The sequence below is a fragment of the Squalius cephalus genome (assembly GCF_949319135.1).
Source record: "Squalius cephalus genome assembly, chromosome: 18".
Classification (NCBI taxonomy): Eukaryota; Metazoa; Chordata; class Actinopteri; order Cypriniformes; family Leuciscidae; genus Squalius; species Squalius cephalus.
The window spans coordinates 29,687,134-29,713,909 of record NC_137139.1 but is presented as its reverse complement, the minus strand read 5'-3'; the positions used below and the strand labels follow the sequence as shown (position 1 = coordinate 29,713,909).

At 37.9% G+C, this 26,776-nt stretch overlaps 1 protein-coding gene across 4 annotated transcripts in view; it reads right to left on the bottom strand.

Annotated features, from left to right (window-relative positions):
- Window positions 1-25,369, bottom strand: part of map7b (microtubule-associated protein 7b) — a 41,544-nt gene extending 16,175 nt beyond the window's left edge. For 2 of the 4 annotated variants that reach the window (XM_079849959.1, XM_079849961.1), the window contains exons 1-4: window positions 25,273-25,369; window positions 6,718-6,843; window positions 6,344-6,418; window positions 1,371-1,534 (exon numbers count right to left, since the gene is read on the bottom strand). In XM_079849959.1, the coding sequence (XP_079706085.1) occupies window positions 1,371-1,534; window positions 6,344-6,418; window positions 6,718-6,843; window positions 25,273-25,318 (411 nt within the window). In that variant the 5' untranslated portion in view covers window positions 25,319-25,369. Of the gene's footprint in view, window positions 1-1,370; window positions 1,535-6,343; window positions 6,419-6,717; window positions 6,844-18,965; window positions 19,385-25,272 lie in introns of those variants that run through there. The other 2 variants (XM_079849958.1, XM_079849960.1) reach the window with 2 other exon arrangements.
- Between the last annotated feature and the right edge of the window lie 1,407 nt (window positions 25,370-26,776).

Genomic DNA, 26,776 nt, shown 5'->3' with positions numbered 1-26,776 from the left:
AAACGCAAATGTCCCGCCCTTCCATAACTGTGAGTTCTGCTCTAGTGTAAATATTAAGGATGGCTAGCCTAGAAATCTAGACGCACCCTAGCAGCAGCAAAATGTATTTTGCAGCCAGGGTAGTCTAGCAACTCTCCATTGACTTTCGAGCAGCAAAAACCTAAATTGGGTCAGGCCAATCACATTGTGTATAGAGTAGGCGGGGTGGGCTTAACATAATGACGGCAGAGTTGCGACGGTTCCCTGCTACTTGAAAACAAAGAATGGCGGCTGAAGAACAGTCTTTCAAATCGGCTTTGGCCGCGACTCTGGAGGACTTGGAGTTAAGTTTTTCTTGGAGAAAAGAGCAAAGAACGGCACTTAAGTCATTCTTAAAAAAAGGAAGATGTGTTCGTAGTTTTGCCGGCCAGATATGGCAAAAGTTGAATCTATCAACTAACGTTAGCTCCACTGTTGGGAAAACGCTCTGGTTGGTTGAAGCGCTATCCTACTGCGTGCCGAGGGAATTTGAAAGACAGCCGTTTATCCCGCCCCTCGGATTGAGCCGTGTCTATGGTGAGTTGCCACACCTAACATCTTGATGTAGGTCTGGCTTCCCAGGCTAAAGGATGGCGGCAATTTCAATCCAATTCGAGCCTGATTCAGACCCTGACAACGTTAATGAACAAGAGGATCGTACAGAACGGATTTCAAGCTCGGATTTCACAGGACGTTCACAGGACAGATAAACATTGCAATGTGCAGGAACAGTGTTTAAAATAAATTTTATTTAAAATCTAAGTTGTCTTCAGCCTTAGGAAGATCAAACAAATGAGTTTTGGAAAAGGGGTTGAAAAAACAGCTTAGACATAGCAGCAGCTCAACCAGGCCTCGTCCCCTTTTGTGCGGATTATTGGGGGGGGGGGGGGGTATTATTTAAATGAGTAACATTGTGACTTCATAAAGCCCGGAAAAAACGCGTTGTAGAAGTGGATTCTGTTAAATAAAACTCCCTTTGGAGTGGACTTTGAGTTTTGTAACCTTGCAGATCTTTTTTATGCTCAAACGGCAATATTAAACACTAACTAAAGTTGAAAAAGCATAATAAAGATAAAAATGCTATTTAAAAAAAAGCTATGTTTATTTTTATTACAACAGAAGTACCAGAGGGGCTTAGATACTGTAACATGGCATTCAAATATAGTCGTGGTCAAACAGGGGCTAGGAGTCTTGCAGTCAAAACTGTTGAGAACCACTGATGTAATTGTGCTTTAAAAATGACTGATGAGAAATATGAAGATAAATAATGAAAACTAAATGTATAGGGTGTGAATATATCAAACAGCTGAATAAATTCAACTCCAGAGAAGGGTTTTTCCCGATGTCCTCACCTTCTCCTCCTCCAGTTTCTGCCGTCGTTTCTCCTCCACAGCAGCTCGTCTTCTCTCCTCCTTCACCCGCTGCTCCTCCATCCTTTTCCTGCGCTCCTCCAGCTGTCTCTCATGAAACTGTCGGGCTCTCTCCTCTCTCTCCAACCACTTGGACCCCCGTGCAGCTGCACACACACACACACACACACAATGAATTCTCTTAGTCAAGTCGTGGATTTTTTGCTGGCCCTATAACATATACTCCAAATTCAGAAAGACTTATGCATAGTATTTATTTATAATTTCAACTCTAACACAACTTTTCCAGTGTAACTTAAGAAGGTCTGGAAATCACCATTTTTGTCATGACTACTGGAACAAGGAAGGAAGGAAGGAAGGAAGGAAGGAAGGAAGGAAGGAAGGAAGGAAGGAAGGAAGGAAGGAAGGAAGGAAGGAAGGAAGGAAGGAAGGAAGGAAGGAAGGAAGGAAGGAAGGAAGGAAGGAAGGAAGGAAGGAAGGAAGGAAGGAAGGAAGGAAGGAAGGAAGGAAGGAAGGAAGGAAGGAAGGAAGGAAGGAAGGAAGGAAGGAAGGAAGGATAACATAATTCCTAAACAGCCCAGCTGGTATCTAGATGTGTGAATGCCCTACCAAATATGGTCTGTTCCTGGATGAGGATCCCAAAATGAAAGAGGGATCCCTGATAATGTAAGTTCAACCAGTCATATTTAAGATTTGCAAAGAGGCTGTCATTGATGGACAGGGCAACACAACTATATTGGACCTCAAAACCTGTAAGAATTGTGACTAATTTCACAGAGATTAGCAGATTATAACAAGTCTTTAAAGGGATATTTACCCCCAAAATTGAAATCTGTTATTTAAAGGTATAGTGGAGTATTTTTTACTTCCGGGTGGATCACCTATACTATTGGTCCTCCTAATTGTCAATCATTCTGGTGAATCAATCAAACTTGTTCAAAAAGTGGAGAGGGCGGGTCTTATCTAAAATTCGGAAAGATCCTCCACTATACCTTTAATCTTGCTGCAGTAGTCGGTCAGCATCCGGTGACATTGGCAATACCAGTGTTGTCTCAAGTTTATATACTGGTGTGAAAATATATCTTTGAAACACAAATTAAGATATTTTTAAAGTCTTATGGGTTTGGAACGGCACGATGGTGAGTAAATGATGACAGAATTTTTATTTCTGGGTGAACTATCCCTTTAAATATAAAGTGTAATGCTAAAGCTATAAGAAGTTAAAAGTCAACATTGTGGATTATCAATTTTATTTGCAACCAAGCACTCCAGTAATCGAAAGCGAGCAAAATTAATCCGCCAATCTCTCTCTGGCCTCTCTGTCTGTGCCTATAACCCCTTACATAAAACTGGGTGTCCTGGTAACAACCTTGCCAAGAGTTCACAAAACAACTGCACCTCGCCACAGCAACCTGCCCCTTCAAGTTAGTCATGCAGTTACAAACAGGGAAAACAGACAGACACAAGAAAGAGCAAAATGTGTAAAAAAGGCAAGATCAGGAAAAAGTGCAAGAAGTGTAACCCTGAGCTTTACATGGTGAAGGTTTGATTTGACAAATTCACATGATTGACACATTCCAGCAACTCACAGAAATAACTAGAACAACACGTGAACATGTAACTGCTTTTTACACTAAACTGATAATTCATTATGACTGAGTGAGTCTCTGATCAAAGGTCAGTTCAACAGTATCCGTGTGTTTGCATAGTAAACCACTGACACTCCACCATGAAATCAAAACTGAACCCATGTACATCTTAATAACCACCCCGTTCTTAAGATGCATTCGAGTCAAGTCAGCAAATGTAATACCTCTGTTAAAGAATATGTAACAAAAGCTAATTGATATTATTCATAATTTTTAGCAGATTATTATTTATTTATTTTTTACATTTTGTGTACTGTAACTGGATGAAGCTTGCTAGAAAGCACTACTCATTTATATTATTTATGAGATGACAGTCTTGCATGACTAAACTACATTTCCCATCATTCTCCGATGCAAAACAAGAATTATAAAAAACAAAGCATCACTTACAGTACATACTAAATATGCATCCTTTGTCATTTGTTTCTGTTTTCAGGGTTTATACAGAGATTCTTAAATTGAATTTACTACCTTTTTACCACCTATTTTACTACCATCACAATATTTTTACTACCAACACGGCTTCAAACTTCAACTGTAGCAGTGTTAAGTGTTAAGTAAAGTGACAAGACATGAAATATCTTTCCATCCATATTTTTTTCCAAAACGCTAAAAAATCCATCCAGATTTTTTTTTCAAAACGCTAAAAAATCCATCCATATTTTTTTCCAAAACGCTATTAATCCATCCATATTTTTTTCAAAAGCTATAAATCCATATTTTTCCCCCAAAAATTGATGGTTTGTCTTTTTAAAAAGTATTTTGTCTTTTATTTCGTGTTTGCATTTGAGGAAAAAAACATGTTATGTAGCCTAACCGTTCGTTCTCCATTAAGGATGCTTTTAAAACTTTCACAGAGACATCAAACAGAAAACACAAAGCCTCTCTTTGAAACGAATTTCGTTTTGTATTAATTTTATCTTAATTTTAATCCATGTTTCATTATTTTGTATAATCACAACACGTTCAGACATGAACCGAAACTCAGCGTATAGGTAGCCTAGGCTACTCGCCTCACAGACCTAAACAAATTAGAAATATCCTATATCTATTATCTACAGAAAGCTTGAAATTTCTACTTTTAAACAGAACCATTCAAAACTAAATAAAAGTAGGCTATAGGCTAATCCGTAAGAAATGCATTTTTCTCCGGCGCATTCACTACTGCGAAGATCGCGAGTCAGTGTCAACTTCATCTTTGCAGCTGTCACAGAAACACTTGTTTATTAATAAACAATTAAAATGGCATAATATTTTTTTTTTTTTACAGCGTTTAGGTGCCGTTTATATGAACGCGTCACCACTGCATGAGAGAGAGAGAGAGAGAGAGAGAGAGAGAGAGAGAGAGAGAGAGAGAGAGAGAGAGAGAGAGAGAGAGAGAGAGACACACGCAAGGTCTCTCCCTCTCTGCCGTGCGCATGCGCGCTTTTGCTCGCTCGCTCGTTCTAGATTCGCAGGAGATTTGAACTAATTTCCAGGCATCATAACATTACAAAAGGCAATTGTAATATTTTTTTATTACTATTTTGGTATGATGAACATTCACCCGCCAGTGTGGCGGATAGCCTTTTGAGATTTACTCGCCAAACGGAAAATCTAACCACACTTGGCGCTTGTTAATTTCGGACCCTGGCTGCGGGCCAATAAAAACTGGACCGCGGGCCGTAGTTTGGACACCCATGATATAGACCCAGTTAGATGGGGCTTCGAAAATTTACTACCTCGTCAGATGACGTTTACTACTTTTTACTGGCCTTAATTTGGCATAATTTAATTTACTACCTTTTACTACCTTTTACAACCCCGCGGAAACCCTGGTTTTGTATGTAGTACCTCAAAGAAAATGTGTTTTTGTTAAAGGGATGGTTCTGAGTAAAATCAACCTAGGGTCCTCTGTACCATGACCTCGAGCCAAACACCCCCCCCCCAGAAGCCTGTTTTTCCCTTGGTCGAACATTATTCAAGTTAGAGCTTATTTAGAGATATCAGCCAAATGGCTTAGTGCAGGCGCTAATGGATCCAAGGTTGCATCTTGTAAATTACCCCACTAATAATGCCCAGAATGGTACCAAACTTCTACAGTAGTACAAATAGGTTCTGTACTCATAAAACGAGGCATTGGAAAGTTTGTAAGTACATCAGGAGTTTATTTAAATAGGGGGGTTTGGCTCAAGGTCATGGTGCAAAGGACCCTAGGTTGAAATTACTCCGAACCATCCCTTTAAGAAGTTAAAGGACAAGTTCGGTATTTTACACTTAAAGCCCTGTTTACAGATCGTTTCTGATGAAATAGAACGGTTAAGATTAAACTTTGGACAAATGCTGCTGTCCCGAGAATTTTAGGTTTCTTTCGCTTTCCCCCCCACCAGTAGACTGGGTGTATAGGTGCACTCGAACACTCCTTCCTAAAACACATTAAACTTTCGTTTACAAAGACGTGAAACTCACCGAGTGGTCAGGGGTATTCACTGATATGCACACACAAAAATCACTGCAAAAGATGCTTTCCAACAGGTTTTATCGTAGTTTTTGTCTCCTCCATTGACTTGCATTGGATGTGCTGTGAGGTACGGTATTACTCCGCGCCGGAAACTGAAATGGGGTTCAGGGGTTGTTTTCTTCTTCTTCTTCGTGTTTTTTTTTTTTTTACAGCGGATCGCAAACAATGAAATGCCAGTGGTTTGCTTGCAAAGGTGCATTATCGCCACCAACTGGGCTGGAGTGTCTATTATTCAAGCTCTCAACGGAAGAAGTTCGGGTGTGAGGCGTTTGGAAAAATAGGTCCACAGTTTTACAACGAATGGTAAAACACCTGTTGGAAAGCATCTTTTGCAGTGATTTTTGTGTGAGCATATCAGTGGACACCCCTGACCACTCGGTGAGTTTCACGTCTTTGTAAACGAAAGTTTAATGTGTTTTAGGAAGGAGTGTTCGAGTGCACCTATACACCCAGTCTACTGGTGGGGGGGAAAACGAAAGAAACCTAAAATTCTCAGGACAGCAGCATTTGTCCAAAATTTAATTTTAACCGTTCTATTTCATCAGAAACGATCTGTAAACAGGGCTTTAAGTGTAAAATACCGAACTTGTCCTTTAAAAAGAGAAAAATTAAGTTGTCAAAAAACTATTAACAGTAAACAAAGCTTAACATTCAAATGCCAATCAAATCATGGTAAAAAGTCCCGTCCACCCAATTGAACATTGAATATACTGCTTCATTCTGAAATGTGTCACGTTATGGAAGTTAAATGTGTTGCAAAGGCACTCTGACATTGTCTTTAATAACAATGTGTGTGTTTGTCCTACCATTCTGCTTCTCCAGCTCCTCCCTCCGTTCACGTGCGAGTCTCTGCCTTTCATCGATCTTCTGCATGAGAGGCTCTGCAAACACAAGCACACATGCTGGATGAGTTCAGGCAGTAAAGCTGGGAGGTGATGTTTGCATATATACAACTAACACTAGAGCACAGGCTGTGTGTGTGTGTGTGTGTGTGTGTGTGTGTGTGTGTGTGTGTGTGTGTGTGTGTGTGTGTGTGTGTGTGTGTGTGTGTGTGTGTGTGTGTGTGTGTGTGTGTGTGTGTGTGTGTGTGTGTGTGTGTGTGTGTCTGTGTCTGTGTCTGTGTCTGTGTCTGTGTCTGTGTCTGTGTGTCTGTGTCTGTGTGTCTGTGTGTGTGAGTGACCTGGTCTGGTAATGATGTTTGTTTCTGTAGGGCTGGGAATGGTGTAGGTGTACTGTCCCGAGACAGATGAGTCCGGGCGACTCCATGATGACGACTTCTCATCTGCTCTGGGAAGGTAGTCAGAGCCTGAATGACACAGATAGAGGGAAGGGGGAAAAACCCAAACTGTTTATTCATCAGAAAATACAAAGTGCTTTATTTCTTTTTGAAACATCTAGGTATATCGCGGTCAACTGTATTGGTCCTCTTAAGACATCATATCATTTAAAAAGGGGATACAATAGGAATATAAACCATTTATTTATATTAAATATTACTACATAATTTTGATCAATAATAAATTACACAAAATAAATAAATTTTAATATGAATAATAATATTAATGAATATTAAATTCATTTTAAAATATGAAACAAAAATATTTATATTGTTTTGAGATTTAAAATTATTAAACAAAAAATATTAAATTACCATTAAAAATAATACAATATAATTGTATTAAAATAATATATATTATATATATTATCTCAAATATTTTAAAATACTAAATATTTATGATATATATTAAAACAGTAAATTGTAACCAAGAAATGTTTTTACAACTTTCACAAACTGTAAACATACTTTGATTTCATAAAGTTAACATGCCAACCATGAAGAGATATCCAATATTTATACAGGTGTAAACAAACACATACTAGTCTCATATTGTACATCAAATGTATTTTTTTATTTGCACAGTGATATACACAAGACGGTATTAAAGAAGCTGCAAAAAGTCAAAGTTGTTTGCTCTACATCATGTTGATTTACTTAAGCACCTGAGATCATTCCCCCTCACACACTCTTTTAGGAAGTGACTGTGAGAAGGTTTATGACCTGACAGATCTCAGCCTGAAAAAAACAATTCCTTGAAAACAGATGCCAAATAGGCTTATGAATCCATGGGTAAACATAAAATATATGGCTTGAGATGTTTAACCATCCACAGACAGAAAGTGTGTTAGTAGTGTACCTATAATCAGGTCTCTACATCTGCAAGCATCCTGTGACCAGTGACAGATACTGAAGCAAACAGCACATCAGAATCAGCAATCTGGTTAAACTGTTATTGATTCCTGCACTAAAACCAATCAGTCTCCTGCTGTGTGCGTCATCTCACACACCAATCAATAATAGGCCTAGTTATGTTTTCTTGTTATACATTATGCTCGTTTAATCCAAACTTATAATACAGAAATTGCAGGCACAATGTTCCTCAATTCCGTTAAGGTTAGGCATCTGACATATCCCAAATGATGCTTTTGGAAATGAGGCACATTTCTGTAGCAATCGTGAGAGTAAAAAGTCATCGGATTGCTGTAAAGGAAGTAGGGCTGCACGAATATATCGAAATTATCGAAATATCGCAAATGTATATATCACGATATGCATATCGCAACAGCTTGCAATAACTGGGGTCATGAACAAAAGACAAAGAGAAAATCACTCACTGCTCTTGGCTGAATAACTTTAGTAGCTTTAATAAGAAGCAGCAATTCATGCAGTGAAAACTAAGCAGTGTTTTATTTTAACATTTAATTATTCAGTTTCTGTTGTTAAATAAACCTAATGTACGCCTACCTGAAACCCTAAACCCTGTGGTTTACACTGAAGTTAAAATAACACTTCTTATGCTGCAGTAAAACACTGCTGTTCACTTTCAGAAGCTGTAGGGAAGTTTTCTTGTCAAAAAAAGAATGTGAAACACATGCAGGTTATATAATTTAAAATTTATTTTAAAGATAATTTAAGTTTATTTTACACACTTTAAGCATTATCGTATCGCGTATCGAATATCGCATTATTTAATTAGTTATCGCATTTTTCTTCAATATCGTGCAGCCCTAAAAGGAAGATTCAATGGCAAAAAAGAAAACTATTGCCATCCTTTACATGACATCACCCACATAATAGCATGTATTATGGCTCCCACCAATACTGATCTTTAAAGAGTGCTACCCATCATTCCACTGTGGGGGAGGAGGGGATAAACAAGCTATGGGCAGATGGTGCGTCTAGACGAGGGGGGAATGGATAAAGGACAAAAACAATCACAACAAGCAAAGACATAAGTCACTGCATTTTAGCAAAAGTCATTGACGACCATTGGCCAAAAACAAAAACACCCTATTCTACATAATACTCGAAATACACAGGAAAACATGAAGAGTTCAATGACAAAAATGGAATTTACTGTAAAATGCAGAATGTCACAGAATTTGGCAAATTTTGGATGAATAAATTAAAAGTAGGGCTGAGCAATTAATCGAATCGTGATCTGTGAATATTAAACAGCAAAAAGCTATTTAAAAATGAATGTTCGGTAGTGGTGCAACGATCAGGACTCAGGGTTCGGCACGCATGTGATTCGCGGATTAACTGCTAAGTTTAACCATCATAGAGTGAAACTATCATCTAGACGTGTTTTTTCTTGCCAATTTACACATTCAAACGATTTTAAATACAGAAGAAGAGGCAAAAATCGGGACTCGCGCGCTGTAATCTCTGCGCACAGCCGCACACAGTCGAAGCGCGCACACAGAGATAAAGATGCGTTTCAGACAGCGCTCAAACACCGAATTGATTCCTCTTTCACATTTATTTGCGCTTAAATGGACACAAAATTATGTCAAAATACCCGTCTCGACAAGTATTCTCTCGGTTATGTCATTAGTGAACAGTTGAGAAAGAAACCGGATGTGTGTCAGTATATTCGGTCTTAAAGTGACGGCAGCCTAATATTCCTGCTGTTGTCTGTGTCATTAATGTTAATCAAATAAAATAATACAGCTTTAACAAAGATGAACCTATTTAATTTCTACAGTAAACAAATAGTGTTATTTTACATTTAGGCCTAACTATGAAATCTCTGTACCTGAATACTACTGTTAGTAACTTTGTTATATAAGCTTGTCATTTTTGTATTTGTTCTTATTTTATTACTGACTGTTCACTTGATGTTTGAACTTTATTAGTTAGGCTAGTAGTTTTTGCTGTGGTATCAAAGTACTTAAAGTGAACTTTAAGTAATAAATGAAAAGAAAAGTTACCCCCCCCCCCCCTTTTTTTTTTTGCTGATCCAAAAAATGATTTGATCCGTAACTCAGAAACCATAAAAATGATCAGAACTGTGAGTTTTGTGATCTGTTGCACACTAATGTCTCTGAATTCATGAACTGCCTACACAGGCAGCTTGTTATGCGTTGGAGCAGAGCCATTGTGATATTATTCAATCTATTTCCGTGTGTGATCCCTGAGGAGGCGACGGCCGGCACTTGCTCTAGATTTCAGGACGATGTTGCTCCTGATTTATCCCAGGCCAAACTCCATCCGACCCAATTTACCCACTTACCGAAAACGCAGGATATCACCTTTCTGAGACAAACAATGGGCAAGGTCTCAAATGATTACTGAGGGCAATTTCTGAAATCATTATATTCCAGAAAAAGGGACATTGATGAAATTCTTCATTGTTTCATATTTCAGCCAGTCAGAATACACTCAGTTTCTACCAGCCCTGAACAGACACACACAGACTTCAATACTACAGTTATACAATCTAATCTAGAGTCATCAGTTCTCTACTGAGATTTATTAAAACGCAGAATACAGGTTTATAAATCCCTAAGAGAATGTAAAGCCAAAAAAATTGTGTGTGTGTGTGTGTGTGTGCGTGTGTGTGTGTGCGTGTGTGTGTGTGTGTGTGTGTGAGCGGTTCATTACTTATCGGTGAGGGGCACCCAGTGGTGTTTAACCTAGAAAATACCTGACAGTGAATCATAAGCCCACATGCCCAAGTGAAATGGACACTTCATGCTCCAACATATTGTACTGCGCCACTTGCAAAAGACAATCCTACACACATATCCTACATCGCTGCACCTTAAATGGTTTGATCTTTGTTGAATGCCTCTAACGGAAGCCAAACGAGGCTGAAATCATCCGATATGTGCACCATCTAAACAAACCTCAGGCTATTGTGGCGGTGAAACTTTAACATGACACCTGTGGGGTGTGTTTGTGTGAACAGCTGATTTTGCCTTGATGTAGCTCGCTAGTAAAGGCTTTTCACTTGATGCATAGCATTTACTCAAATGCCCAAGGGGTGCAAAAACAATAAAATCTCAGAATGAAGTCAATGTTATCTAGTCTATACATTCTTTTGAGATGACAAAAGATAGGCTACTGTACATAGTTACAATCACATCTTTCCTCTCGAGAGATTAGACACAAAATGCATGAGCTGAGCCCCTTCCAGCAGGTTTTGGACTTTCCCTTAAGCATTTTCTCTCCATTCCTGCACAGAACATACCAGCTCATGAAACTTTGGTCTGAGGCCCATGCCTGATTAGCTTACTAATCTGTGTCCTGAATGCAGGGCTGAACAGGCCGGTTAAGTATATAGTGACGGCAGAACAGAACAAACAGAAAGATCCACAGACACCAACCATCTACAGCAGCAAAACAGCATTAATGAAATCATCATCTTGAGGTAGTTACACAAACTTTTGAACGATTGTTTAGACAACAAATACGCAGAATGATAATGATGAACAGGGCTCATGATATGACGGCATACAGGCTTACATATTTACATACCGTAGTACTATGCAAAATCTCTGATGAGACACTGGTAGAGTCAGGGTTAGACCCATAGAGTTAGGGTAACCCTAACCTAACCCTAGACTCTAACCCATAGAGTCAATGCGCGCTAACAACACTTCTTGGACTTTGACTTACAGGCTTTGTTTAGCTAGTTAATATCTCATATGTTTGACGATATACTTTATATATACAAAGTAACAGCCAAATTAATCACTTTTTTCTTTTTCTTTTTTATTCACAAAAAAAAAAAAATGTCCATAGTGTGCCGAAATGTAGACTATGTAGTTGTAGTCTCCCTTCGGGCTCTCTGATAATCAAATAAAAACAAACAGACAGATATGCAAACTAAAACACAAATACAGGAACACATCCGGTGTGACACTCTATAGCAATAGTCTTGTTTTCTACTCCTGTCAAGGTTGTTCATCTTGGCTCTTGTGAACGGTTTCCATGCCAGTGTGTGTAGCGAAGCAGAACTGCTGGAGTCAGAGTGAAGCCGAGGTCCGAAGACAAAGCATCAGATAAATACTATGTAAATCAGGAGACTGCTTTTGATACACAAGATAATATATGAAGGGAGGAAGAGAAAGAAATACCTGTTAAAACCAAACGCTTGTTTACCATCTTACTAGACAATGTTGAATGTGCTGCAAAATGAGATGGAAAACATCCCAATTTGCACACAATCCAGCCGAAATAATATCAGAGATTAGGATTAATGCATCACAAATAACAATGTGCTGAACGTAGCATTGCAAAGGAATATGGTGTCCAGGAGCGTCTCCCAGGTGTTAGATGATACGACTTTAAGGGCAAAGGTCAGAGTTGAGCCTAGTGTCGCTGAACTTGAGTTCACTTGTTTGTGAGCAGACAGACTCTGAAATCAAATGCAACCAATAACATGTCTTCTAGTCGGCACATATTTAATCCAGGTAAATGGCAAACATCTTCATGTTTTAACTAAATTTGAATTATTATACAAATTTTTGAATTATATTATATATATATTTATAGGGCTGGGCGATATGGCCAAAAATCATATCTCTGTATTTTTTAGGTTGAATGGCGGTATATGGTATGTATATAACTCTGTATTTTATCAATTTTTCATCTTGGATTAAAAGAAAATATCTGTATTTATTTTTTTATTTCATATCCTGCCCAATGTTGTCCTACAAACAATGTTCATATTGAAGGCTGTGAAAACAAATATAGTAAACCATGTAGGCTCTGGTATATTATGTGCAAAAATCACATTACATTCTAACATTCTAACATTGTTTTATTTTTAAATTCACTACACTAAAAATAAAAATAAATACAAATCAAAAGCACAGACTAATTAACCTACATTTGATTACCCCCATTACAATAGTCACCTTAGAGTTACTGCTATCATAAAAATACACTTACTTGTAGTTTAAAATTCAACATTCAACATATGGCACATTTATTGTCCAACAACAAATATTTCAGCAATATGTATATTTTAGTCAGAATTATTTTGCTCCTATTCTATTGCGCTCTGTCGGTTTGGCGAATATGTAACGGTATTCACGGTATAGCAAAATCCATATCATGGCACAACATAATACCGGTAGTCACATTCATACCGATATAGCGCCCACCCCTATATAATTATATTAAAGGTATAGCGGAGGATTTTCTTTTTCCGGGTGGATCATCAAGACTATTGGTCCTCCTAAGTGTCAATCATTCCAGCCCGTTCTCATCCCAAGGTGTCATATACTGATGCTTTTGACATTTCGTCTACATCGAACGCACATGGCACCCTTTAGTGTCAATATGAGACGCAGATAGATATGGGCCAGAAGGCGCCTCCTAGCGGTCTAACCCTAACCCTACCCCAGACCTAAACCTACCCATAACCGAACAAAGCTCTGTGGTGCCATGTGCGTTCGATGTAGACGAAATGTCAAAAACATCAGTATATGACGCCCTAGGATGAGAATGCGTTGATCATTCTGGTGATATGTTTACGTAAGGCCATCGTACGTGCTCATGCACACGATTCACGCGATGGCGTGCGCTCAAAACACAGGTTGAGCTTCCCACTGATGCCTCAGTCGCGAAGTTTCTACTTGACAGGTAAAGTTTGGCATGCTATTTGGAGAAATCCATTTAAAATCACTGCTAGTAAAAGTTAATGTAAGCTATGATTAGCTCGTGCATGCTCTCTCGTGCACCCGTTTAATAGGCGTTCCCTCTCGGGAGCAGGTAGAGTGTTGCGCATGTGCATTTTTTCAAAAAGTGGAGAGGGCGGTTCTTTTCTAAAATTCGGGAAAATCCTCCGCTATACCTTTAAGAGGCATAATTTCAGTTAGGGGGAAAAAAGCTTTTGGCCTGTCTCCTGAGGCCACAAAGAGGGTGCAATGAGCAAAATATTAATACACCGAATTAAACAGTTCATTCAAAGTGGCTGCAACTAATGATTATTTTGATAATCGATCAGTTGGCCGATTATTTCTTATATTTTTTTGTTAACCTTTTACCTTATGTCTTTAGAGTATCGCAATAATATATTATTGTGAGTTCACTATCGTGATATGTATCAAATTGTGACATGAGGGTATCGTTACAACCCTACTGGCAACCCTTCACCTGGAGCTTTAATGAAGAGAGGGAAGAGTTCAGAAGAGACTGGAAGGAGAGTGCAAGGTATCCAAACTGAACAGCTACTGTTGGTGGAGTTATTTAATAAGGAAGTTTAAATTATACACACCTTGTAACCAAGCCTTTAAACAATCATGTCTACAAACACAATCCTGACTCCAACAGGACTGAGGCACCTTCTGTTTGATTAACGTTAGCAACCAACTCAACTAAACAGTTAAACTTGATCACTTACATGTTTCATTTTTATGAGAAACATACTGCTTCGTTTAGTGCTAGAAAGCTCAACCTTAATAACTTCTGTTGACCTTCATGACCTACACAAGACCAAAGAATCAGTTAACTTCTTTATCACAGGGGTTTTCAAAGAGGACCTCAAGGTTTAGGGGGTCCACAGAAAACTTTATTTTTTTAATGCACTTTAACAGCAAAAAAAATAACCAAAATATGCATATTCTAAATGAAAAGCATTACAAAAATGTTTTTCAGAAATTATATTGTGAAATTACAATATATATATTTAAAAGAATAATTTTCACAATTACAAAAAATAGCCAATTGTTGTTTATGCTTTTACGATTTGTCCACACACAATATTAAATGGGTCTGTATGCAAATATAGCCTAGCCTTTATATTTTAGGAAGAGTTTCATAATTGGGGGATCTTGGTATTAAAAAGCTTAAACCCCTGCTCTAAGAAACAGTGAACTGCACATCACTGACAGCTCTTACCTTGAATTTCACTCATGGTTTTGGAGAATTTTGGAAAACCCCATGCAAAACTCGTCTACATTGCCAAGGAAGAAATCCTAATCCAATACATCAGACCCAAGCCTCACGCATACACAAAAGTCCAAAGGACGTGACATCCATCACAGGCTGACGAAAATGTGTGTGCTGATTCATTGACAAATAAAAGAGAGGAATATGTGATGGAGACATGGATGAGACTTTCACCACACCCCTTCAATCTGAGACTGATCGAGAGGAGACAGTAGATCCCCCGCTTTGAGCATGTAAAAGTCAGATTACAAATCACAATTGTGTGTGATTGCTGTATGTGCAGTGCAGAGAAAAAAAAGCAAGATTAGAGAGAGAGAGAGAGAGAGAGAGAGAGAGAGAGAGAGAGAGAGAGAGAGAGAGAGAGAGAGAGAGAGAGAGAGAGAGAGAGAGAGAGAGAGAGAGAGAGAGAGAGAGAGAGAGATCAGCGATTAGCGTGCAATTCTCCACATGGCACCAGGATAAGTGTGTATGTATGTGTGTGAGAGTGTGTGTGTGTGTTTGAGTGTATTGGAGCGGGAAGGCTCAGAGATCTGAGCAGCTTAGCAGTGGCTAATGCTAAGCTTACAGAGAGAGGAAGAGAGAGCATTACCCTCACCAACCAGTACAAGACAATTCAGAAAAAACGCAATTTAACACTATGGGCCCTATTTTAACGATCTAAGCGCATGGTCTAAAGCGCAAGGCGCAAGTTCATCCACTATTCCCTATTCTCATAATGAGTAATGGGTGTGTTTTGGGATTTACATGCATTAAACCAATCAGAGTCTCATATCCCATTCCCTTTAAATGCCAGTTGCACTCGCGCCATGGCAGATTCGCTATTTACATGACGGAATTTAATAGTGGAAAGGCCGAACGCGTCTCCAGAGCACAAACGGATCTGCTCGTGCGCGAGGTTAAAGTGTGCTAACAGACCATCTATGGGATTCCACCATATCTTTATGTACACAATAATAATTTTTTACATTGTAATCCTTTTCATTTTAATATTTGGCATGTTTGTGTGCTGCTGTGCGTCCCTGTGTATTTAATAATAAGCAGAGTGTACACGCGTTGTGGACCTGCCTATAGGCGCACATTAATAACATGTTCTTTAAATAACAAAAAAAAAATATTGCGCAGTCTATTTCTGTTGCCTCAAAATAGCCAGAACACACCTCGTTTTCAGACCAGCCCATGGGCGCACAAATGGGCGCAAATGCATAGCTATTTAAACAACGTGGCGCAGGACATGAAAATGATAATTGCGTCGGGCTGAAACCAGCAAAAAACATTGCATTGCGCCGGGGTGTAAGATAGGGCCCTATTCGTTATTCCAGAGCATGTGTGACAACATCTGCAGGATTTTAAGCCAACAAATATTCAGGCCTCTCAGTTATGACTCATCAAAACAATGTGAAATGACAGTCATTTTGAGTTGGATTTTGACATGGGGATCAATAAAGTAGACCTATCTTTTTGTCTGTAATATTTGAATCTTATGTTGAATGCAGTTTTTCTCTCAGCAAGTGATCAATGACCAGCTTAGACACATTTAGTGCACTGACCAGATTTACTGCCCTTCCTCCCCTGCTAAACAACAGGGTGCTAGTTTATCCAGTGAACACTTTGGGAATTGAACAAGAGAGAAACCGTAGCATACCAACAAAGAATAACAAGGCTATGTTAACATTCAGTATTTGGGGTTGACAACTGCATACTAACAAGCGTGATTCTAGGAATGTCCTGGTCATACAACAGCTAACAGAAGTAGCTCAAATACCTGTCCTTTATCAATTATTGTAAAACTAAAGAATTATTAAATTATTAAATAGAAATAAAATCAAATATTATGAAAAAATAAACACTTTTACTATTTTACTGTATAATATTTAAGTATTTAAGAAAAATTAAATAAAAATAAATGTTTTTTTTCAGTGGAACAATACTAATATTTATGCCTATGGCTTAATTAGGCCTACATTTCTTCATTTTCAAACATTAAACCATTAATCTTTTATTTTGGTAGAAAACCACTAGCTTCTCTCTTGTTGACAACAGCTGGTTTACAAGTGCTTTTCATTAGAAGTTTTGGAAGATGGTTGGCACATGCTGTGTTCTCAAATGCACATTATAAGTGACCCAAAGTCACTGCACATGCAGAGATGAGTTCATGTGGAGTACTTTAACTGCATAATGAGGCACTCTAGGACTTTTCACAATGCACTTAACCTCAGGTTATCGTCGTTCTAACACCACTTTTAACCCCGGGTAAAGGAATGTTTCACACTTAGCAATGTTTAGCAATGCTTTTTACCCAGGGTTATGAAACCCAACCACTTTTGCAGTGTTAACCCTGCATTGCAGGGCCAAACTTGTACAGTGTGAAACGATGCGGTGTCAGAATGTTACAGCTAGCAACAGAAACAATCGTGTACTCATATTTCTGTGCTTTGGACAGTCACGTAAACACTGCATTTGTAGGCCATATAAACAGTAAATTCAGCATTTGAGAAGAAAAATGTCAAATGCTGACTGAAACTGTGACAATTTGAGTGAAGAAGAGAGCGTTTCATTCTTATCTTTATATTCCGAAATGCCCATTCAGTATAAACCTCGGCAATACTATCACAAATAACCGGAAAACTCAAGTTGCCTTCAAATATTATTGTGGACAATGGAGACGAAAGGGTTGAGCAACAGAAGCATTAGCTCCAGTGAGGCAGCGTTTTGAGATCTGAGGGATTTTTGACCCAGCTGAGCCACACTGCACAGTCTTGTGACCAAAATCAGAGCATGTGAAGAGTCATTCCTCAAAGGTTGAAGAGCTAACATCCACATGCACTTGTGTTTGATTTACATTTTAAATGTGAGGTGGTTTAGGCTAATTGTCATTAGAAAGCTTACATGATTCTTCTATAAAAAGAGATCTGTCATTTCAGATTTAGAAATGTAAATATTGAATACTGGCATTAATCTACATCCATAATTATTACAGCATCCACCTTTATGTTGAGCCTTCCAGTCAGCCAACCGAGCTGCTGTTTACATTCCTCCTACCGGTGGTCATGTGACCCACCCACAGCCTAGGACATCCAGTTCAACTTGACAGTCATCTGCCACTGTGGCGACAATGGGTGGGGCAAAACAGCCACACCTAACAAAAAAAAAAAGAGAGCAAAAATCTTTTCCTAATCAGTTGAAGTTGTGCTGAAACACTAGACACTCAAAATGGATAAATGTGTTTTTCGCCTCTTCAGTGTAATAGATATGATGTTAACGCTCACCATAGACTGACATAATTTTCTGTACTCTGTACTCACAAAACTAACAATGATATTTGTGTTTGTGCACAGATACTAGCAAAAATTAGCTTACAAGGATACTAAAAAACCCTAATTTTAATATAACCTAAGTAAAAAAACCATTTTAATATAAACAAAGCATTTTTGTATTTAGGTCAAACGCATGAGTGGTTAAGAGCAAAGGGTGTGTCTCAATCTCAAAGCCTTGTGAGCTGCCTAACTAGAATGCCATTTTAAGCTTCACATCTTTGATGTCCACAACTGCTGTCTCGGCTGGTAGCTCACTTAGTTTTGACACACAGCCATAGACTAAAAGAAATGCCGATGCAGACAGACACAAAACATTAGCAAATGAATATTAAAGGCCACACTTTCATTACGCACATTATTCAGGGCTCTAAAATGAGGTTGTCCTGAATTCTCAAGAGATTTTGAATTGTATGCACTTTGTATGGTTTTCATCAAGACTAAAATGTATAGAAATTATTTAGATGATGTAACTATTCACGGTTTCAAAGTTTCACCATTTTAAATCACCTTTTAGTTTTTTTGCACTTTTACAATAGTGACAAGTACATTTAAAAGATATATTCCATGTAGTCTCTCAAAATAACAAACAAATGTACTAATTATACAGAATTTATCATCATAAGTTTAATTAAGCATAATAAAATATAATAAATATTCACACATCTTTAACCCTGCACTTCTATGCCGTTATCTGATCCTACCAACCAGTTCAAAGTCAAACATACAACTTTTAACAACAAAAGCTGATACCAAAACATGCAATCAAACCATCTTAATAGGCCAATTATTAGCTTAGCACCCCTGAGAGCAAAACCCCAGAGAGACTTGTATCAGCTTTTTTAATCTTTCCTATCCTGACCTCCCACATACCTCCTCCTTTCCTGCGTCTCTTGCGACTGCGCTGTCCCTCCTCTTCCTCAGCGATGGTGGAGAGAGACGGGATAGCCGACCTACAAGCCCCCCTTCTCATCCTGAGGGGGGCCGGCATTCTCCCCTCTTCTCCTCTCTCTCTCAGTACTCAGTGCTGCTAACAGCTAACACCCCACACATCTCCTCTGAATCTCCTCAGATAATACAGCATGCGGTGGGAAGAGTGACAGACACAGTAAAAGCTGCAAGATGCGGCAAGACAGATTGAAAGGAAAGAGAGAGATGAGCCAAAACTCTTCCAGTGCAGCCCAGCTTACTGACGCTCCTGTAATCCACAGAAACGGCCGGCTCTCTTCCTCCTTAAGCCTGAGAGACACGACTGCTCCAGTTGCTGATGCTGACACTGTCTCTCTACAGGTCTGTCTCGCCCTCTCTCTCTCTCTCTCTCTCGCTCTCTCTCAGGCCCTTGTAGAGAAAGTAACACAGACTGACAAATACACTGAAACACTGCCTTACACACGCACACAGCTCTCTGTTTCCTACTGAAATATTCAGTATGAAGACCAGCAAGGTGATCCAGCCGATTAACGGACACCATGACAGCTATGGCACACAGAATAGTAAAGGTGCTCCGAACGGGATTTTTGGGTCCAATCAATGATTACCGATCACTGGAAGCAGTATTGGCCGATATCGATCACCAAAATAAATAATAGGCCAACTATTCTTAACACCAACGTATTTTGAGTACATACAAAATAAGAGATTATCATGAATTGGCAACTCTTTATTTATTGGCAAGCAACATGTGTAATATATTCCATTCCCTTTTTTTGAGGTGATTATACAGCTTAGAGCTTAACAAATATAGCATTCCTGTAAAATTATTATTATTATTAATAATAATAATATTAATAATAATAATAATAATAATAATAATAACAGAACAGACTTTTTCAACAGAAAGTAATCAAATGTAAAACAACACTGCATAGTCTTCACTGTAAAAAGTAAATATAGACTAACCCTCTTAAATAGCAGTGAATGATTTTTTTTCTTTGGCTACGTTCAGACTATCAGTCAAAATCCGATTTTTGTGCATATCCGACTTGAAATCCGATCAGAATTAGCTAATGTGAACAGCAAAGAAAAAATAAATAAAAATTACATGAAATGTAAAAATCCGCTTCAAGCTACATCCATATGTGGTTTGAAATCCTATTCAAATCGTAATACTGGAAATCCGTTTCAGTCTGACCACTATGATCGGATTTTGCGTGGTTTGTGTGACTTTGTAAAATGTAAACGTCAGACTTTGTTATAGTAAACATGCTGAAAGTCGCTGCCGAAACAATGCTGTGTCGTTACAAAATGCCAGACAAGCAGAAAATTACAATATAATGGAGACAGCGTGGAAAAAAGCTGTGCATACCAGCCTCCGGTTCTGCAGCTGCGTCAGAGGACGCACAGTCCAGTGCACGGCTACACATTATCATGTTGTAAAATTTAAATAAGACAACATCTTGATTGCAAACCCCTCCATGTTCAGTTGTTGTTGTTTTTGCCGTATGCCTACCATGTGACTTCTGCGGAGTGATTTGCTCACATCACCTGAGAAGCCGTGGTGAGGAGCAGAGAGTTCGCTCAGAGTTGGAGTAATTCACTCCGCCCAATTAGCAGTGCTTCGCCTTCTGAGAATATAGTTCCCAGTATGTGTACGGTTAGAAGATGGCTGTGTCTCATGTGACCTTGTTATTTGTAGACGCTGTGACTATACAAATCACAACATGTAAATAGGAAAATGTTAGCGTTATTTTGTCACTTATTGGGAGCAGTATGCTAGCTGGAGCCATTTACCTCCAGTCTTTGTGCTAAGCTAGGCTAGCGGTGGGTGCGTCAGTTACGGCACGCACGGAGATGAGAAGGGTATATATGGACTTATCTAACTCTGGGGGATACGGTGAAGAAGCTAAAGTCCCAAAAAGTCGACGTGTCGAAGGCTGAATGCGCAGATCCAATCCAATTCAAAGAGAACAGTCACTACAATTAAAAAACTGAACATGTCTGCTTAATAAATCGTGAGCTGAACGAGAGTTGAAGCACAGATGAGCAGCATGAGTAAGATTTCATATATCACGAGAGTGAGGAGCTGACTGACGAGATAATGGAGGAATATTTGGTGTCAAAGCAATATGTAAAAGCGTCTATTTAAGCAAATTTGTCATTGTACTGTGTACACAACTTGTTGTGTTATTCATTAAGAATAATAGGCTAATGATGAACTCCCCATTGTCTCAAATTGTCTCGAAATTGTCTCACGAGTTTTGCGTCATCTGATCTGCCTTTATAGAGACCACAAATCAAACTATAAGCTATTATCGGCCGATAACGGTCGGTGCCCAATCAATCGGAGCACCCTTATAGGCCCTACACACCGGGACGAATATCGGCGCGCGTTATTCGCCAGCGTTTTTCAACTCGTTTTTTGTGTTCACACCCAAGCAATTTTCACTGACGATGAGCCGAGTGAACATGCAAATTCATTCCCTGACATTAGATGGCACTTAATGTAAAACAGAAACCACTCCATAACAGTTCTCTTTTATCAAGATTTTTGTAGTCGCTGTCGCGTTTGTCATATAGTTCTTTATGTTCCGACACCAACGAGACCAGCAGCTCTACAATCATCTTGCCTTGCATCTTCCTCGTCTTATTTCTTCCCGGCAGTGTAGACGCTACTTGATGTGTATCTTCTTCGCCATTACGTATGAGTGCTCGGCAAGACCGTTTTGTGTTTGAGCGCCCCCAAGCTCCAGACACGTGAACAAAAGCGCCAATCTCATTGGTCGGATAGTTTTTGACGCGGCGCGTCAAACCAAAAAACGAACCCGAGGCGTTTTTTAAAAAATGACGCTTTTACGCGTGCCGTTTTTCGCGCCGGTTTGCACACTCACATTGGCGCCCTTTGTTTAGTCACGAGGCGTTAAACATCGGCGAATATCGCGCGCGAAATGGGATAAAATGGACTGGAAAGAGATGAATTATAGCCCACTGAAATGATAATGACAGGATTTTGCCCACGGAAATCAAACAACGGTAAATCCGACCTCACCATAAGACAGTCGTCCCGCCTCAGACATTTCAACACTAGCTCACAAATGTTCACAAACAAATACACAGACTAGGGATATCCAACAGAAAGCTGCTTGTTTTGAAAGTGACTTCTTTGTGCTTCATACAATGGACCTTTTTGCCAGCAAAAGTTTGCCAATATGCCGCTAATGTGACCGCACCTTTAGCAGTGAGAAGAAGTGTGTTTAACATTGTACTTTAAACACTAGATGCGGCTCACATATGCCCTCAAACAAATGATGCTCAAACTAGGGATGGGTTGGGATGATCGCCTAGTCATCTAACAGTGTTTGAACATCAAAAGAGCTGCGAGTTTGCTCAAATTGAATGTGATGAGTCAAAAGAATTGGGTACGACAACATCCTTCCATTGTGTTGTATTTGCTGGCTGCATGCAAATCCAAACAGTCTGATTCACAAACAAACGACTAATGAGCCAGTTCTTTTTGTTTGTTTGTTTATTAGATAGACATTTGTATAAAATACCAATTTTAATGAATTGGAAAAGTTAGGCTATGTTTTTTGAATCAGTCTAAAAATTACTGAATCCATCAGACAAGTTATTGCTCGTGTCCCACTCTTTACTGCCAGTGGATAAGGGCATGTGTGTTTATGAATGAGAAACAGCTGATAGTCAGTTTACAGCCAACAGGTGAATGACACGTAAAGATCATCAACCTACGACCTACTGCAAACTGAAAGCATCATATATGACTCTCACACACAAACATAAAAATTGCTATGTATGCAGTAATGAAATACAGCAATCTGATAATTTTTTCCCCACACACTTACAACCACTATAATCGCTAATGTAACTTTAATCCACTATACCACCAATATAAATAAGGCTATTATAAGTAAATTCTACTCACAATTATTCCCACATATTCTGTTAAGAAACTCATGTGTGATATATGGTATTTAACACATCTACCTGTATAGGAGACACTTAACATGCACTATAGCACTAATCTTCAATGCATGTTGCACGAATAAGCCAATACCTGCTAAACGTATGTGTACCGAATCCATAAAACTGCATAAGCAAACAGATTCGTGTAATGATCCACCTTTACTGGCAAACATTAAATACAGTATTCAAACGCTGAAAGTGAGATTAACAGCTTTTGAACTGCGTGGCCATTTCAGATTAGATCTGGTAACACTGAGAATGCATTTATACTCATGTGTCATTTATTCACGTTGCTTACTGTCCTGAGCAAATAAATGGAAAAAATTTGCATTAAGCACTCATAAATGGAAAGGTCTGATTCATTTAGATGCTAACTCATTCAAATATTCAGTGAGGGGGGGTACAATTAGCATAGCTACAATGAAGCCGACATCAGAGCTTCTCATAGAAAAGGATGCAGCATCATCTACACCTCATGTTTCAGTCATATTACACAATCAATTGATTCCTTTACGCCCTAATACACAATATTTACTAGAAATTTACTTAAAAACATTGGAAACTATAAACTGTATACACAAGGGATAGTTAAAGTGTTAGTTCACCTCAAAATGAAAATTATCCCATGATTTACTCACTCTCAACAAGCCATCCTTGGAGTACATTACTTTCACCAAACACAATCTGAGTTATATTAAGTCATATACTGGCTCTTCCTACAGTAGCTTTATAATGGGAGTGAATGGTAAAAAAATTAAGCCCAAAAAAGTGCATCAATCCATCATAAAAGTAATCCATATGGCGCACAGGTTAATAAAGGCCTTCTGAATTAAAGCAATACATTTTTGTAAAAAAAAAAAAATCCATATTTATAACTTTAGAAACTATAATCACTGGCCGTACACAAGTCTAGTTCAGGCGGAAGAGCCGACGTATCATTTACTCCCATTATAAAGCTTGGAAGAGTCAGGATATTTTTAATATCACTTCGATTGTGTTTGGCTGAAAGAAGAACGTCATATACACCTAGGATGGCTTGAGGGCGAGTAAATGATGGGATATTTTTGGGTGAACTAACCGTTTAATGCTTATATTGATCAGCAAAGCAATAGGGTTATGAGCTGATGTTGATAATCTGAAAATAATCAAATATCTTTAGATTTAGCAAATTGATCTATAAAACACTATCATGCAACTACTCTATCACTCGATTTCTGTGTATCTTACTTTTCTCAATTCATAACAGAGAAGGAGGTGGCACAGGAATCTGATCTTTGCCCCTCCAGCCCCAGTAACAGACAGTAACCTTACACTTTAACTAGTAACACTGTTGTTGTCTGTGCCTACAATCAACTGAGAAATAAACCCTGTGAGGTAGAGTTTGGAGCCAGAAAGGGAAAGTAATATCTCTGTTAATAGACAAAATTGGGTAAGGTTCATCTATGAATGGACAGATATCTACCTGACCAAACTATCAGTCTAACTTTATTCATCATAATCTAATATGGTTTACTGACTTAATACAAAAACAAAACTAGTCCGAAACAAACCATGTCATATCATACAAGCCATAACATTTTTTGATGTTGCCTCAAGTTGCCTTAGCTCATTTATATTTTCAGTAGTTTTTCGAAGTGATATGGGTTGGATCAGACATATTTAGTCACCAGGATTAAGACGAATAAGACAATTTTATAGTAGATATTAATAAGAGGGGAATGAAGATTACGCGGGCGGGGTAATTACATTTACAGACGTGATTCACTTAACACTCAACAAACAAAACCCATTAAGATAGTATGATTACACCTGACTATTTTGAGCTGGTTTCGCTATATTTATTTCACTGTACAAATAACACAACAGCACAAGTAACAGAGATAAAACATCAGATGTGATCGCGTAGGACACGCGCGCGCGCACGTAACAGGTGCTCCGCTCAAAACTGCTTCAACGGCATTTTAACGCCTTTAAACTAATTATACAGAGCCAGTGTCATATAAAAACATAAACTAATGGTGATTTCTGCGTGAAAGCTGATGTAAACACCAACTGGCAGTGCTTTGGCTCAGCGTTTAGGCTGATTTACTGATTTAATCCCTTTCCTCTGACCGGCTCGCGCTGCTTCTGAGGTTAAAAAAAGTGTTATTTCGTGACAAGTTTAACCAACCAGCTTTAAACATAGAGGAGAGTTTGGTACACTCGTTTGGAAGCGGGATAGTACTTTAGGACAAACTTTACACTATATAAATAAACTCACCTTGGCTGGAACTCTGACAGACGTCGCTTCCATCCCGATCCGCCATTTCACCGACGTCACATGAGAGGATTAGATTAGAGAGCGCGCGCTTAGTACAAATGCCTCTAGCGGACAGGTGCAGAATATAACAAACATCGTCTGTCTATCAATCTTGTCCGTCTGCAAGAGCTTTTTGCTAATGTTCAATTTCATTCATTATTTTTATTAGTTGTAATAAACTGCATTAAATACAATTATATGTTTTTTGGTTATTTTTTAAATGTTAAATGTTATTTTATTTTGTATTGTATAACATGTGTTTAATGCTTTAATTATAATATTTTCATATTTTCTGATTATTCCATCGTTTATATTTATTATAATTGTTATTTATTTATTTATTTATTTATTATAATAAGTATTTTGACTAAGGCTATTTTAATAAAACATTTGAATACCTACAAATATATTAAATATTTTTAATTAAGACACTTTTTTGCTTATTTGTGAAATGTTAATTTAATTTTAAATTATTTATTTTATTTTGTATTGCATAACATGTGTTTAATGCTTTAATTATAATATTTTCATATTTTCTGATTATTCCATCGTTTATATTTATTATATTATAATTGTTATTTATTTATTTATTTATTATAATAAGTATTTTGACTAAGGCTATTTTAATAAAAAATTTGAATACCTACAAATATATTAAATATTTTTAATTAAGACACTTTTTTGGTTATTTGTGAAATGTTAAATTAATTTAATTTTAAATGATTTATTTTATTTTGTATTGCATAACATGTGTTTAATGCTTTAATTATAATATTTTCATATTTTCTGATTATTCCATCGTTTATATTTATTATATTATAATTGTTATTTATTTATTTATTTATTATAATAAGTATTAGCTTATTTAATTATTTAGCTTATAATAAGTATTAGCCTACGAATATTAAATTTAGTCGTAGCTATTTTAATAAAAACATTTGAATATCTACAAATACATTAAATATTTTTAATTAACATACTTGGCATGCAGTTACGTGAATGTGTTTCCATCTAGGGATATTGTACCTTTATGTTATTTGTTGGTAAATCAAAGACACCAAAGCTTTGGGAAATGTGAGATATAAAAATCTTGTTGTATGGGCTCTTTAATTTGTAAATACTGCGTAACCCCATGGGACATGGCCACATTTTATTTTAGGATTTTATTCTTGCATTCATTGCTCAATTCATTGTGCTTAATTGTAAAACTGGCCTTTTGAGTAGTCAACTGTAGCCTTGAACGACCAACATTTTGGTACAAGTGTTTATGTGGTTTCCATGTAATATTATGACATATCCAGAAGGTGGCACCAATTTACAGTACATTTTCACACAACTTCAAACTATGTAAAGGGTATATGTCCCATCTGGGCCTCCATGATCTGAACATGACTGTTTGAAAAACGACTTCTGTGAGAATTAGGTTTAGGTTTATGGTTATTAATATATATCTCAGTATAATAAG